The 13,307-nt window shown below is 29.9% G+C and overlaps 1 protein-coding gene across 1 annotated transcript in view; it reads right to left on the minus strand.

Annotated features, from left to right (window-relative positions):
* Nucleotides 1-13,307, minus strand: part of LOC115882532 (tyrosine-protein phosphatase 99A) — a 291,693-nt gene that overhangs the window by 40,976 nt on the left and 237,410 nt on the right. The window contains exon 6 of the mRNA XM_030900649.1: nt 5,592-5,773. Coding sequence (XP_030756509.1) covers nt 5,592-5,773 — 182 coding nt within the window. The remainder of the gene's footprint in view (nt 1-5,591; nt 5,774-13,307) is intronic.

The raw sequence follows: 13,307 nt of genomic DNA on the forward strand, positions 1-13,307 counted from the left end.
ATTAAAAATGCCTATAAAAACATAGCCTATAAAAAAAGGCCTATAAAAACATAACATAAAATATTAATAATACATTTACTAAGCTAATACCATTTAACAACATTATACAAAACAATAAAATAATATATTTAAACTTCAGTTAATAAATATTTTAGAAACTTCAAAGGAACTTCAGAACTTAGAACAATAAGAGATAACATCACTATTTATTTAGAAGAGATTCATTTCGACCGCTAAAAAGTATCAAAGGGCTTTCGCATGTAACAAAAAATGACTTGTTAGTTATTGTTACCCCGAAGTCCCGTAAGTACCGAAAGAACCGGGAATTAATAATATCGAGTCCCGGTTCTAACCCCTAGTGCCAATATATTGTCAAAATTGTGAGCGAAGAAGCTAGAAATCTTTAATGTAAATTTAATAATATATATAACTATAAGATAAATAGTACGACTTATCAATTTGTGGCAGTGTAAATTTGTTGGTAAACACAAAAGTTATGGGAATTAACGTGGACGACTTTAGGGCAAAGCCAATCGATTAAGTGAGATATAGTTAAATTAATCCGAATTTAAATTAATAATACTTGGGTTAAAATTATACTAAGTACGATATCTAATAGAGGGTCGAGCTTTCTTATTCATAGCAAATTGATAGCATAGTTTTGTTCCCTAAGAGCCATTTAAGCATACGTGGGGTCAACGCCAGGGGACTAATTCTACTAAAACGTCTTGGAAACGCTTGTTAAGAGCAAACTATGGACTCTAAATTGACCATTTATTATTCAGGAAGCATTTTCAAAACGATTTTATTTTATAAAAAGGGCAAAATTCTCTAGCAAAAAAGTTCGGTGTCCTATCGTATACGGTTTTTCTAGCTATAACAACTTGGGGTCTATGTAATCGCTTAAACTCTCTCATGTATTTTGTCAAATTACATATCTTTATTTTTTAGTATTATAGTTTAAGTTATGGATAATGTAACAAAAATCATTATAAAGATTGTAAATGAATAGGAAGTCATATCTCCAGTTATTTAAACCACTTCGTATCAAAAGATATTCACAATAAGACAGTTTAGTTATTTTCTTATATTATCTTAGCTCTCCTCCGTTCATGTATGCAATATTATAAAGGTGAAGATGTTCATTAGTATTAGTAAAGCTCCTGTCTATATCAATGACTGAAACTTCTGCTTTAGATGTTGGTAACAAAGTTTGCATCAAAATTCATATTCGGGTGAAAATGGGTTATATACTTACAAAGTTTCAAGTCAAACTCCAATATACGCTAAATTTAGGGACGACTCATAATTTATCAAATAACAAAGTAGACTTGATTAAAAGTCGCATTATTAATATAAATTAACCCAAGTGAAAGTTGTCGGAATTGTTTTTTAATTAATTTAAACTAGATATACGCACGGAATATGTCTGGTTAGTAAGGAAAAGAGCAAATTGAAGCGAATGTAGCTAGAGAATTAAATAGTTAACTAGTTGGTCACCAGAAAGCTTGTGTTCAAGTGAATTCGAGAGCTTTATAATAGACAAAGCAAAGTTTCAACACAATATATGTTCAATTAAAAGACATGAAACCATAGTTTTGTAATTTGCTATTCATTTGACTTTAAATGACATTCTCATAAATACAATCACCGGCACGAAAAACGGGCACTTTAAAATATTGATATATTTTAAAGTTTTATATATCATGTTGTAGTGGTCCGATTTTGATGATTTTTAAAGCAATTTGTAGCGAAATTATATGTATTTGTGACACACAAGCTAGCGCGAGACAAAAAGAGTTGAATGGAAGAGCAGAAGCATTATGCTTCTGAATTTCGCTCCACTCCAAAATTGGGTTTTGAATATTTATATGTACAGGTTTAGTCAACGATAGAGTAAAGTCCATTATCTCATTTGTTTCGAGGTTTACAAAAAAGTTTTAAATGTAAAAGTTATAGGGAAGGTTAAGATACACATTTTAAAATTATTATAGAGTATGCAGGGTGCTTCAAAAAAGTGTGGCAAATATAACATGTTTTTTTTAAATGCAACACCCTATTTTTTATTTTATTTTTAGATTCTGCGTAAAATTCCATAACTTTTTTATATAATATTATATACCTAAAATTAATAATTTTTGTAATATTTAAATTTGTTTAAACAAATGTTAGATTGCAGTGTGATAAAAAATTGTCAGTGATGCCGTTGTTTCTGAAGTTGAGCAACTAAAATTTGGTAGAAGAATTTCATATAGATATAGAAAAAGACCTATGTAAAGATATATTAGTTAGATGCTACAGGGTTTTCAAAATATATTTATGAATTTCAACTACTTAAAATTAAAAAATCTCAATTTTTTTAAATAGGACACCCTATATGTTATTTTTTCTGATAGATTTTACAAAACTCTTCAACTTTCATTAAGTATGTCATATACCTATTTTTAATAGTTTCCGATTTATTCCAATTTTTTCTATTTTTACCATTATCTTTAATACAATTACGCTATAAAATCATAGTTACCATGACAAAACAAACTATTTATTACTTATCTTTAACAAGTAGCTTCATAATTAGTTACAATTGTTACTATTAGTTTTAATTAATTAACTTTACTCAAATAAACTAAAATCGCAGTGGTGAATTACTTGGTGTATTTCTATATTATGAAAAAAGACACTTGGGGGGGATTTTCCGTCGGGGCGAGTAGCGACAGATTAGGGTAATACTAAATTACTTAATTGTTTAAGACTATTGATATAGTGACTGACTATAATGTTTGACTGATTATAATTCATTTCGTAAAGCCCATATTACTACTGCCGCCAAACCATCTCATTACACACTGAAGATATATCTATTCTTATAATACTTAGCAAAGTACTATATAATATATAGTACTGAACCAAAAAATATGGTTTTCTTGGCTTGTTCGTGTATATCAGCCACATTGACTAATTCATTTCATACGGTCACATTGACTAATTCATTTCAGGAAAATATGTAACTATATTATCATTACCATTACCACCATACGACAAAATTCAAATTTTGTTCTTAACTTAACTTAACAGACATGAAATTATGATAATCATTATTTTTTTTATGGCATCTATGATATTATAGCGTAACTATATTAAAAATATGGGTAAAAATAGAAAAAATTGGAATAAATCGCAAACTATTAAAAATAGGTATATGACATACTTAATAAAAGTTGAAGAGTTTTGTAAAATCTATCAGAAAAAATGATAATATATAGGGTGTACCATTTAAAAAATTTGAAATTTCTTAATTTTAAGTAGTCGAAATCGTAAATGAAGACCCTTTAGCATCTAACTAAAATATCTTTACATAGATTTTTTCTATGTCTCTATAACATTCTCGTATCCTGTATACTCTATAATAATTTTAAAGTGTGTATCTTAACCGTCCCTATAACTTTTATATTTAATATTTTTTTCTAAACCTCGAAACAAATGAGATAATGGGCTTTACTCTATCGTTGATTCACCCTGTACATATTCTCATGGTGTAATTATTTAATTTCTATGATTTCCTACTATTTTAATGTATTAATAATTAAATGAATTTTATCTTACTTTTTTGGAAATAAAGGCGCATTATTATTAAAAAGTGGTAAGGACCAGCCGATGGCTTAGAATATATTCTTAGAATTTATTAATTTTAAAATTATTACTTTTTCAATATTTCAAACTACACTTTTTCAAATGTCATTCAAATCCTTCAAGTTAATAGCTGTTAGTAAGAAGTTTCTCTTCAAATATGCACACATAGTGCATACACAATTTTTTATACTACTGGCAGTGTACACTGAAAAAATTATGAAATATATATTTTTTTTTTCAATCAATATGTTAAATTTCACTTCGTTTTAAGTCAAATTACACAAAAATTATGGGCATAACATAAAAGTTATACAGGGTGGCTCGAATTGTATTCGGGAAACTTAAGAAACATATTCTACCGAGAAAAATAAGTAAAAAAGTTCGTTCATATGTCCTAAAATGCCTCGTTTCGGAGATACAGGTTGTAGAAATTTCATTTTATTTCGATTTTTTCCAAATAATATCTGAAGTACTGTCCATATTTTAATGAAAATTGGTTTCTGGGTGTTTTTTTGACATAAGAAATTTGATCTCAATGTCAATATGACTCTTATTTGTAGGGGGCGCCGCGGCCGTCTACAGATTTTTTAACTGGTTTGAAGAATAATAACTTTTCGACTGTCCCTGTACAGAACTGAGCAAAAAAATATAAATTTCCCACCATTTTTACGTCAAAATGGTCTCTTGGTAAAAACTGCTACGACTAACCGTTTTCAAGATATTTGGAATGTAAATTATCAATACTGAGAACTTCTAATTTAATTTTAAATTTTTTATTATATTTATTATTTTTCAATTTTAATTCATTAACTTTAAATTCATTTCTAGAAAAAATTGTGATGAAACAGGGTGAAACTTTAGCACAAAAACATTTGAAATTTATGATAATATCAATATGGTCAACATGTTCAAAATTCTTGTCGCTGATGACATGTTTTGATTACTTCGATTCCTAATATCTCGAGAACCATCACTCGTAGCGATTTTTACAAAGAGATATTTTTAAGTAAAAAATGGCGTAAATGTATAGTTTTTACTCAGAAGTTTTATACAGGTACGGACAAAAAGTTATTGCTCTTTAAACTAGTTAAAAAATATGTAGGTCGCTCCCTATAAGTAGGAGCCCTATTGACCTAATATCTCGAGAACCATCACTCGTAGCGATTTTTACAAAGAGATTTTTTTAAGTAAAAAATGGCGGAAATGTATAGTTTTTACTCAGAAGTTTTATACAGGTACGGAAAAAAAGTTATTGCTCTTTAAACTAGTTAAAAAATATGTAGGTCGCTCCCTATAAGTAGGAGCCCTATTGACCTAATATCTCGAGAACCATCACTCGTAGCGATTTTTACAAAAAGATTTTTTTAAGTAAAAAATGGCGGAAATGTATAGTTTTTACTCAGAAGTTTTATACAGGTACGGACAAAAAGTTATTGCTCTTTAAACTAGTTAAAAAATATGTAGGTCGCTCCCTATAAGTAGGAGCCCTATTGACCTAATATCTCGAGAACCATCACTCGTAGCGATTTTTACAAAGAGATTTTTTAAGTAAAAAATGGCGGAAATGTATAGTTTTTACTCAGAAGTTTTTATACAGGTACGGACAAAAAGTTATTGCTCTTTAAACTTGTTAAAAAATATGTCGGTCGCTCCCTATAAGTAGGAGTCCTATTGACTTCTAAATCAAGTTTCTTATGTCAAAAAACTCCTAGACACCAATTTTCATGCGAATATCGACGTTAGTTTAGAAATTATTAAAAATCGAAATAAAAATGAAATTTCTACACCCTGTATCTCAGAAACAAAAGCCATTCTACAACAAAAATATATACGATCTTTTTTACTTATTTTTATCAGCAAGAATATGCAGTCAAAGTTTCCCGAAGACAATTCGGACCACCCTGTACATTAAAGAAAACAATAAAATGTATCGCTTATAAAAGGGGGAAGATATTACTTACTGTAACGCTGGCATTTCGGATATACTTCTCTTGAGTAATTTTAGGATTGTTGAGTTGCATCCAAGTTAAGCGATAACCAAGGAAATCGCCGTTAACCAAATCGATGTCTGGAGGTTCCCAACTGATGAACACCGATGTCGAGGACATGTTCCGAGCCGTAAAGGGAATGCGGGCCTCTGGAACTGCAACAAAGTGGATTTATTTCCAAAACTATTCGGCAACTGTTCTAGAAAATCATTGTTTTTGATAGCCGCCATCTGTCTTAACATCGTCATAACCGCTTACGCTCGAATACCTTAATTAATTATTTAAGCCAGAATAATAACACTCATTATAGTTATTATTTCGGAGTGTTTATCACTGTAATTTTCTATTACTATATCATTTATTTCCAAAAGTGTTCCATAAAATCATTGTTTCTGCTAAACGCTATGTCTCTTTTAACATCGCTATTACAGCTTAAGCTTGAACATTTTAATTAGTTATATTCGTCAAGAAAGCTACCATTTTACTTAGATGACTTACAACATACTTAGGTTCCATATATTTTACAGTACGTCTGTTCGTTCTGTAGCTACGGGGTATCCGGGAGAGGGGAAACGTTCTCTCGATGTTTTTCGTAAAAAATTAGACGACGCGTCCCATCAATAAAAATTCGACAAATTTGCAAGTAGCCAATAAAATGAGTGGGCGGAGCGATTTGCGGTGACGTACTCGCCAAGTCGACGTATAAAATATATTGCCGTATATTTAAATGTTTTTTGTCCGCATTCCTTTCATAGACACAGATCCAGCAGACGTACTGTAGTAACATCATTCGAATTTATCTACATTTGATATCAATAAAACTTTAGTTTCGTAATCGATGGCGCGATTTTTAAACTCATTGTTGCCAACCATGGATATATTCGGCGCCGGGCTGACTAACTGGAATTTAAATTTCGCGCTGGGGATTCAGATGGTAGCTCTGCTGTAAAAAATGTCAAGTTGCCACAGTTATTTATTTATTTCCTGACATTGTCATTCGGTTTAACACTTTAGTTTTGTATTACGACTAAATAGTGTTGTGATACTTTAAGCTTAAAAATGTTTACTAGCAGGCCTTGCAGTCAAACACTGTTCTTAGAAACTCTTTTAGTGCGAAGTGGTACAAAATAGCTTAATAGCCGTAAAAAACTCATCGCAACTTTATTAGAATATTTTGAACGGGAAAGCGGTAGTAATGGCCCTTTATGTCCCTTAAGTGCTGTTAAGAAGGTGAGTTTTGTTGATGAAAATGATTATTTTTATATTTATACTTTACTTTTGTTTCCTAAAATATTTTGATTAAAAGAAAATATGTAAAAGAGGGCAAAGCTGTGCCGGTCAAGCTTAATCACGTGACTAAAAGTTTATTTGATATGAGCCTTCAACAAATATTCAACCACAAAAAAATATTTTAAACGTTATATTATATCTATGAGTTTAAATAAACAAAGCAAAAAAAATAAATTATAACTACAAAAAATAATGTATTTCAAATACAATAAAAGAGCAATAAAATGGAGTAGAGTGTTTTCACTAATATTGGGGATTCAGTGGAATTCTTTGATTTTAACTGTTTTTGTTGAAGCAAAAACCAAACGAAATAACTCATATGGATTTAAATAAAATATTTTTCATTTCATTTATTAAATAAGATTAGCTTAATATTTTATATTTTATTTGGAGGACTTATTAATTTTTTATGTTTCATATGCACAATTAAAAACAAAAAAGAAATAGGGAACATATATTCAATATCTTTTTTTCCAAAATTTTATTCTCATGTTTTTTTCCTAGGCATTTCCAATTCCAGTTTTTCATTGTACTGATCTAGTATTTTCTGGAACTGTCATTGGTATCTATATTTCAGGTGACCTATCTTGACGTTTGAGTTTATTCAGGTCTAATATTATTCCAGTTTCAGGTATTAGTCAGGGAGGATTTTCATAAAGTATTTCATTGACTATCATAGGCAGATGTTCTTCCATATGACGGGATAGCATTGTTTCTCTCACTATATGGCTAGGATTTGCCAATGCCGAAGTGAGGTAGGATTGCGCTAACTTCCTCCTTCTGTATTTAAGAGGATTGATTCCCACTTCAGCACATAGACTAGTTGCGGAGCTTGTGTAAAAACCTCCAAGAGCTTGCCTTAAACGTGCATTTTAAACGCGGTCCAGGAGCTGTAGGGTTGATTTGTAAGAAGCAGAGTATACAACCTAGCCATAATCTATATATTCTGATGTTATTATATAGTTACTTAAATAAAATATGCACTAAAATAATACAATTAAGTACGTTTTTTTGCTTGTGAAAACTGAATAAAACAGAAGCTGATCGTTTATATAAAATGAATATTTCATATTTTTTGCCACACAAAAGAAAAACTAAATAAATCTATCTTCTTATTTGAATACCAAAAAAAAGGGGGAACAATGCTAGTGAGAATAACTCTGGAAAACATATATTGTTAGATATCCGTGGAAAGCAGGATATTGAAAACTTCTGAAGTCGATAAAAGACTACGTCAGAGACACCCATTATAACCTCTATTGTTCAACTTAGTATTCAGGAAAGTTTTGAAAGACAGCAGTGTGAATATATACTATAAAATACACCTGTTTTAACTATCTAAATAATGATAGAATATCATTATTTATATAGTTAGCTACAAAAATATTAGGTTTAAGTTAGACTGTGTTAGATTGGTATATATTTAGTAGTAAAAATTGACTCTATCGACTATGCAATGAATTATTCACTTAACTAGTCAATTTTCATTATATATTTAATCATCAGATAGGATTAAGGATCAGATACATAGCAAACTGAATTATACATTTGCCCGACTCATTTAGGGGTTATTCATTAATTATTGTATTTTATTTTAAAGATGCATATACTTGTATTCAATTATTCAACAAATAACTCTAATTAAGTACAGTGTTCATTATATATTAAGATGTGTACGAACAGATGGTAAATAAAATTACACACTTTTAGTTCCCTAACTTCTATTCAAGTATAATTTACTAAGAGTAATAGCATATTTAAAAATGGATTTTTTTGTCGTACTTTATCTATTATTCAAGAAGTAATATTGGTGCGCTAACTTAATATAACTTAAAACTGCATACGGACGGATATTTTTACATCCTATTAATATTATAATATATATTATTATAATATCGGTTTGGTTGGTTTTTATAATATAATATCGATATATTAACAATTTATTTTGATATTCTAATATGATTATGACTTGGTGACAATCGCATTTGTACGATTAGTGTGAATTATTTTTTTAAATTAATATTTATTATATTTTTAAGATGAATAAAAACGTTAAAACTGCGATTACATTAGATTATGTAAAAAACGCAATTCGGATAATTTAGCTGTGATGATAAAAATCTGAAATGCAAATAAACGACATTGCCAAACCTTAACTTTTATCCGCTATAGGGCGATTTGGCTCCAAGTTGCAACAGCGAGAGCTTAAAATTACCTTTGTTCTAAACTCCGAGTTGTAAATATGTTGCAATTCTTACTTGGAGCTTAACAGCTTAGCACACTAAAATCATAAACATTAAATACTTTTTTTTGCTCGTTCACTTTTATACCATTTGCGTGGCAAGTATTTCTCTAGTATTCCAAGCTATTTATCTGCATACATTTGGGAAGCCGAAATATACGCTCATTTTTATTCTTAAAATGTGTGTAGATTTCTTAAATTTTACTTGAAAATGCACAAATGTAAAAGGAATTTCCTAACTCGTCTAAAACGCTATATTATGCAAATAAAACTAAAATATTTCTGTACTACATCTATCATCTCGATCTTTATTCAATGACACAATATGCTGAAAGATGTTTTTGCTAGTTTATATCTGTCGCACGATGTTCTGAAAGGCTTTAAAATATATATGGATCTGCTTTTAAATAAGTCTTAAGGGAAAAGAATTCATTCTTCTCTTTTTAGTTTATACACAAGAAATAAGTTTAAGAAAATAAAATTAATAATGCTAGTAAATGTATGTCGTAATTTAACATCTAGTCAAGACTTTTACAGCGAATAGTAAGATAACTTTTACAGTTTTTCTCAGAATAGATTCTTCGAGGTGACTATCGGCCTGATCATAGGCCTATGCCTCAACCTATCAAAAACTAAAGTTTTGTCATATAAAAGTACTATACAACCTTTTGTACTTAATAACACCACTATTGACGTCGTGGACTATGTGAAGTTCTTAGGACTTGTTGTAGACAACTCGTTAAAATGGGACTTTCACATCGAAGCTCTATCAAAGAAACTAAGCGCTGCCTGTTTTGCGCTAAGATCAGTTTCTAAGGAACTTAACTTCTCAACCTCTAGAATAGCCTATTATGCCCTCTTCGTTATACCCTTCCATTCTGGGGTACTTGCTGCGCAACAAAATTTGATCGTGTTTTCAGACTTCAAAAGAGAGCAGTTCGATATTTATTGGGACTGAACAGTAGAACTCACTGCCAGAATTTCTTTAAAAATTTGAAAATACTGACTCTTCCTTCTTTATTCATTCACAGTTATTCACAGTAATATAGATCTACGAGATTCGGCTTTAATATTTATTGTCGCATTATACATTTTGTCAAATGAAATATGGTCGCTGTATCACACGTGTTGATAACAAATAAACGTTTGTTGATAAAATCAATATAAATTGTAACCTTTATTAAGTCTATTGTGTTAAAATTATTATATGGCAAATTGTCTACAGAGGGTGGACATTTATGTGCTTTTAGGCGTAGTTACAAGTTAATATTGCAGACGATAAATTACTGGTTGAAAACAAATATGGTACATTTAAACAAAATAATTAACCCTGTACTTGTGTCGCGCTATATTCTGCAACTTCGGATAATTAAAATATTATTTGTATCCATGTCAGCAGAATACAAACGCGTTTTACAATAATAGCAATAAATTTTTAATTGAGGAAAATGAGATGTTTCATTCTGTACAATAGTATTTATGGTATTTATTTGGAGAATGGAGAAAGTGCTTCAATTAAGTTATAACTTTGACGACAAATTTAATTTAATTTTTGGTGTTTTTGTTTTATATTATAAACAAGATATATATTATAATTGCATTTCTCGTACTAAGAATAATTCTTTTATCAAAATTGGCGACCTGACCAAAGTCGACAAATTTCATAAGAATTTCAATACAAGTTTTCAAGAAAATTTTATGTAGATTTATGATATATAATGGTTTATCACCTTAAGTGTTTTGGTATTGTAAGAAACTGGATTTTTCGAATCCATGTTTTCGCATGATTTTTCATGTTACCTGCAGTCCATTACTGAATTCATAAGACCAAAATAGCCTATATTTTCGTGTTCTATGCCTTTTACTTGGTAAATAAAACTAGTTCCATCAAAATCGGCGACCTAACAAAAATAATAATGTCGACTTCCATTCCATAATTTTTTAACCACATAATTTGTGTATATATGATTCGCATTATTTTATTCAAATCAAAAAGTTATATCCGCAATATCCAAGTATTGCTGAAAATAAAGTTATAATTATATTAGTAAATAACAAAATATAATAATTTATATCTTTCAAATTAGATATGCTATTTTTCTCGTTACATTATCTAATAACATATTATGTATATTGATGTATATTTTGATATTTGATATTAATTTTATTACTGATGTATATTTTAACTAGAAAAATACTGGGAATGATTTAATTAAATTTTATATAAATACAGATGACCTATATCCGTTAGATTATATTTAAGATCAATATCATACAATATCCCTTTTATCGTTCGGCAAGTTTGCATTACCTTTGAGAGGTCTGTGTTTGAGAATATTTAACAGGACCCTAATATTTTATATGTAAATCAGATAGTTATCTTCCTAAAAATATATATCATGAGGTTTGACATTTTTATTACAATTTACTGTAATAAAAATGAGAAAACTTTTGACATATTCAATCTATAAGGTGTTAGTGAATGTACTAAACAATTAAGACCTACAAATGAAGTCCTCCAAACAGTATTTTTTACAAGAATCAAGATTTCGTCAATTACATATTTTTTTATTTTCTGACATTATCCTATGCGTTAGAGCATCCGGTTATGTATATCTTTAAAAAAAATTCGTTTACCACCTGATATTGATAAAATATGTTAGGTTAAAATAATTCGTCTACCCTGTATATTACGAAATATACAGGTTGTAAGATGGCCTTTCAAAATAATTACAATTAAATTAACAAGGTGGTAACACGGAAAACAATTATATACGCTTACTATTAAAATATTTAACGGGCGAGACAACATATTGCTATGGATTTCAGCACAGGATTATCCTGACGTCCTGGTGCGCCACACGTTGGAACATGTAGTTTACTCTTACCACAACTGGAATAATTAAACCTGGATCTTGTTTTGCTTACAAATAAGTTTCAAACCGTCCTTTTCCTTTTCTAATGGCATTTCTCTTAAGAAGTGAACATGCAAAACAAGAGCAGCATTTATATTATATTTATTCCCCACACTCGAATTCTGTCACAAATAATTTAAGATTTATCGATTAATCGAAATAAATAGAATTGAAAAAATGACTTCAGAATTTCGTATTAGCTTCTTATGAGTTTCTGCCTTTTTTAAATTTATATTATTTTCATTATTAGAAAGTATTGGGGGAAAAGACCAAATGGTCACCATCACTGGAAAATTACTTGAGGTCAAATACCAACTCAAAGTTTATTAAACCTTGGAAGCAAAAAGCTACCAAATGATATAAACAAGAATAATTTAAGGTACATCACAAACCTCCTCACTAATATAATAATAATAATAGTAAAAACGTTACACCATAGAGCAAATTGTGGGACAGACTCATTGATTCGCCAACCTGAGAAAGATCTTTTGATGATTCCATATATAAAAGGAACGATAAAAAAGATCAGACAAATAAACAAATCACATAAAAACTAAGAAGGGGTTTAACAAAAACAAAACCGGAAATATCGGAACAACAGAAAGAGTGCATCTACCAGGTTTGAATATGGTGAGTCGTATATTGGAGATATTGTGCAGGTTCTATCTGAAGGAGAAACGACAGAACATATTTTTATGTCATTGACAAAGAGCTATATGGGGGTTCAGTCTCCAAGTTGCTAGATTTTTTAAAAATGATAGGGCTAGAGAATGTAACCTAAGGATTAAAAGAGAACCACACACAATAGAAAAGGTCGCAGTGGATCAGACGGATAGCCACCTTGAAGAATCTAATCTAATCTATGCTCAGTAATTTTAGGATCCAACATTTTTCTAGTATCTACCAATAAAACTGGTATTTATATCGGATTAGCAAAACCGTTTAATATTTCATGTAATGATCTGCGTGAACAAAGTCACAAGAAATTCTTTTAAAGTGGAAACAAGAAAAACGGAGCTGCTTTAAGTTAAATTTAGTAAGAGAATTGAAGCATTCAATCAGAAACTATACAAATCGAGTTCTAGATCAGGCCATTAGTCAATCGGCTAGATATAATTCCAAGTTCTGGTGTTACCCCCTGGATTTCACCCTAGGAAAGGAGAATTATGCGCTGCACCTAAGGGATTTCAGGAAAAGTGCTAAATCAGCGCTTTACTTGTCGCCCTATCTATAAATACGACA

The sequence above is a fragment of the Sitophilus oryzae genome, unplaced genomic scaffold (assembly GCF_002938485.1).
Source record: "Sitophilus oryzae breed Bouriz unplaced genomic scaffold, Soryzae_2.0 scaffold_177_pilon_pilon, whole genome shotgun sequence".
NCBI classification, from domain to species: Eukaryota; Metazoa; Arthropoda; class Insecta; order Coleoptera; family Curculionidae; genus Sitophilus; species Sitophilus oryzae.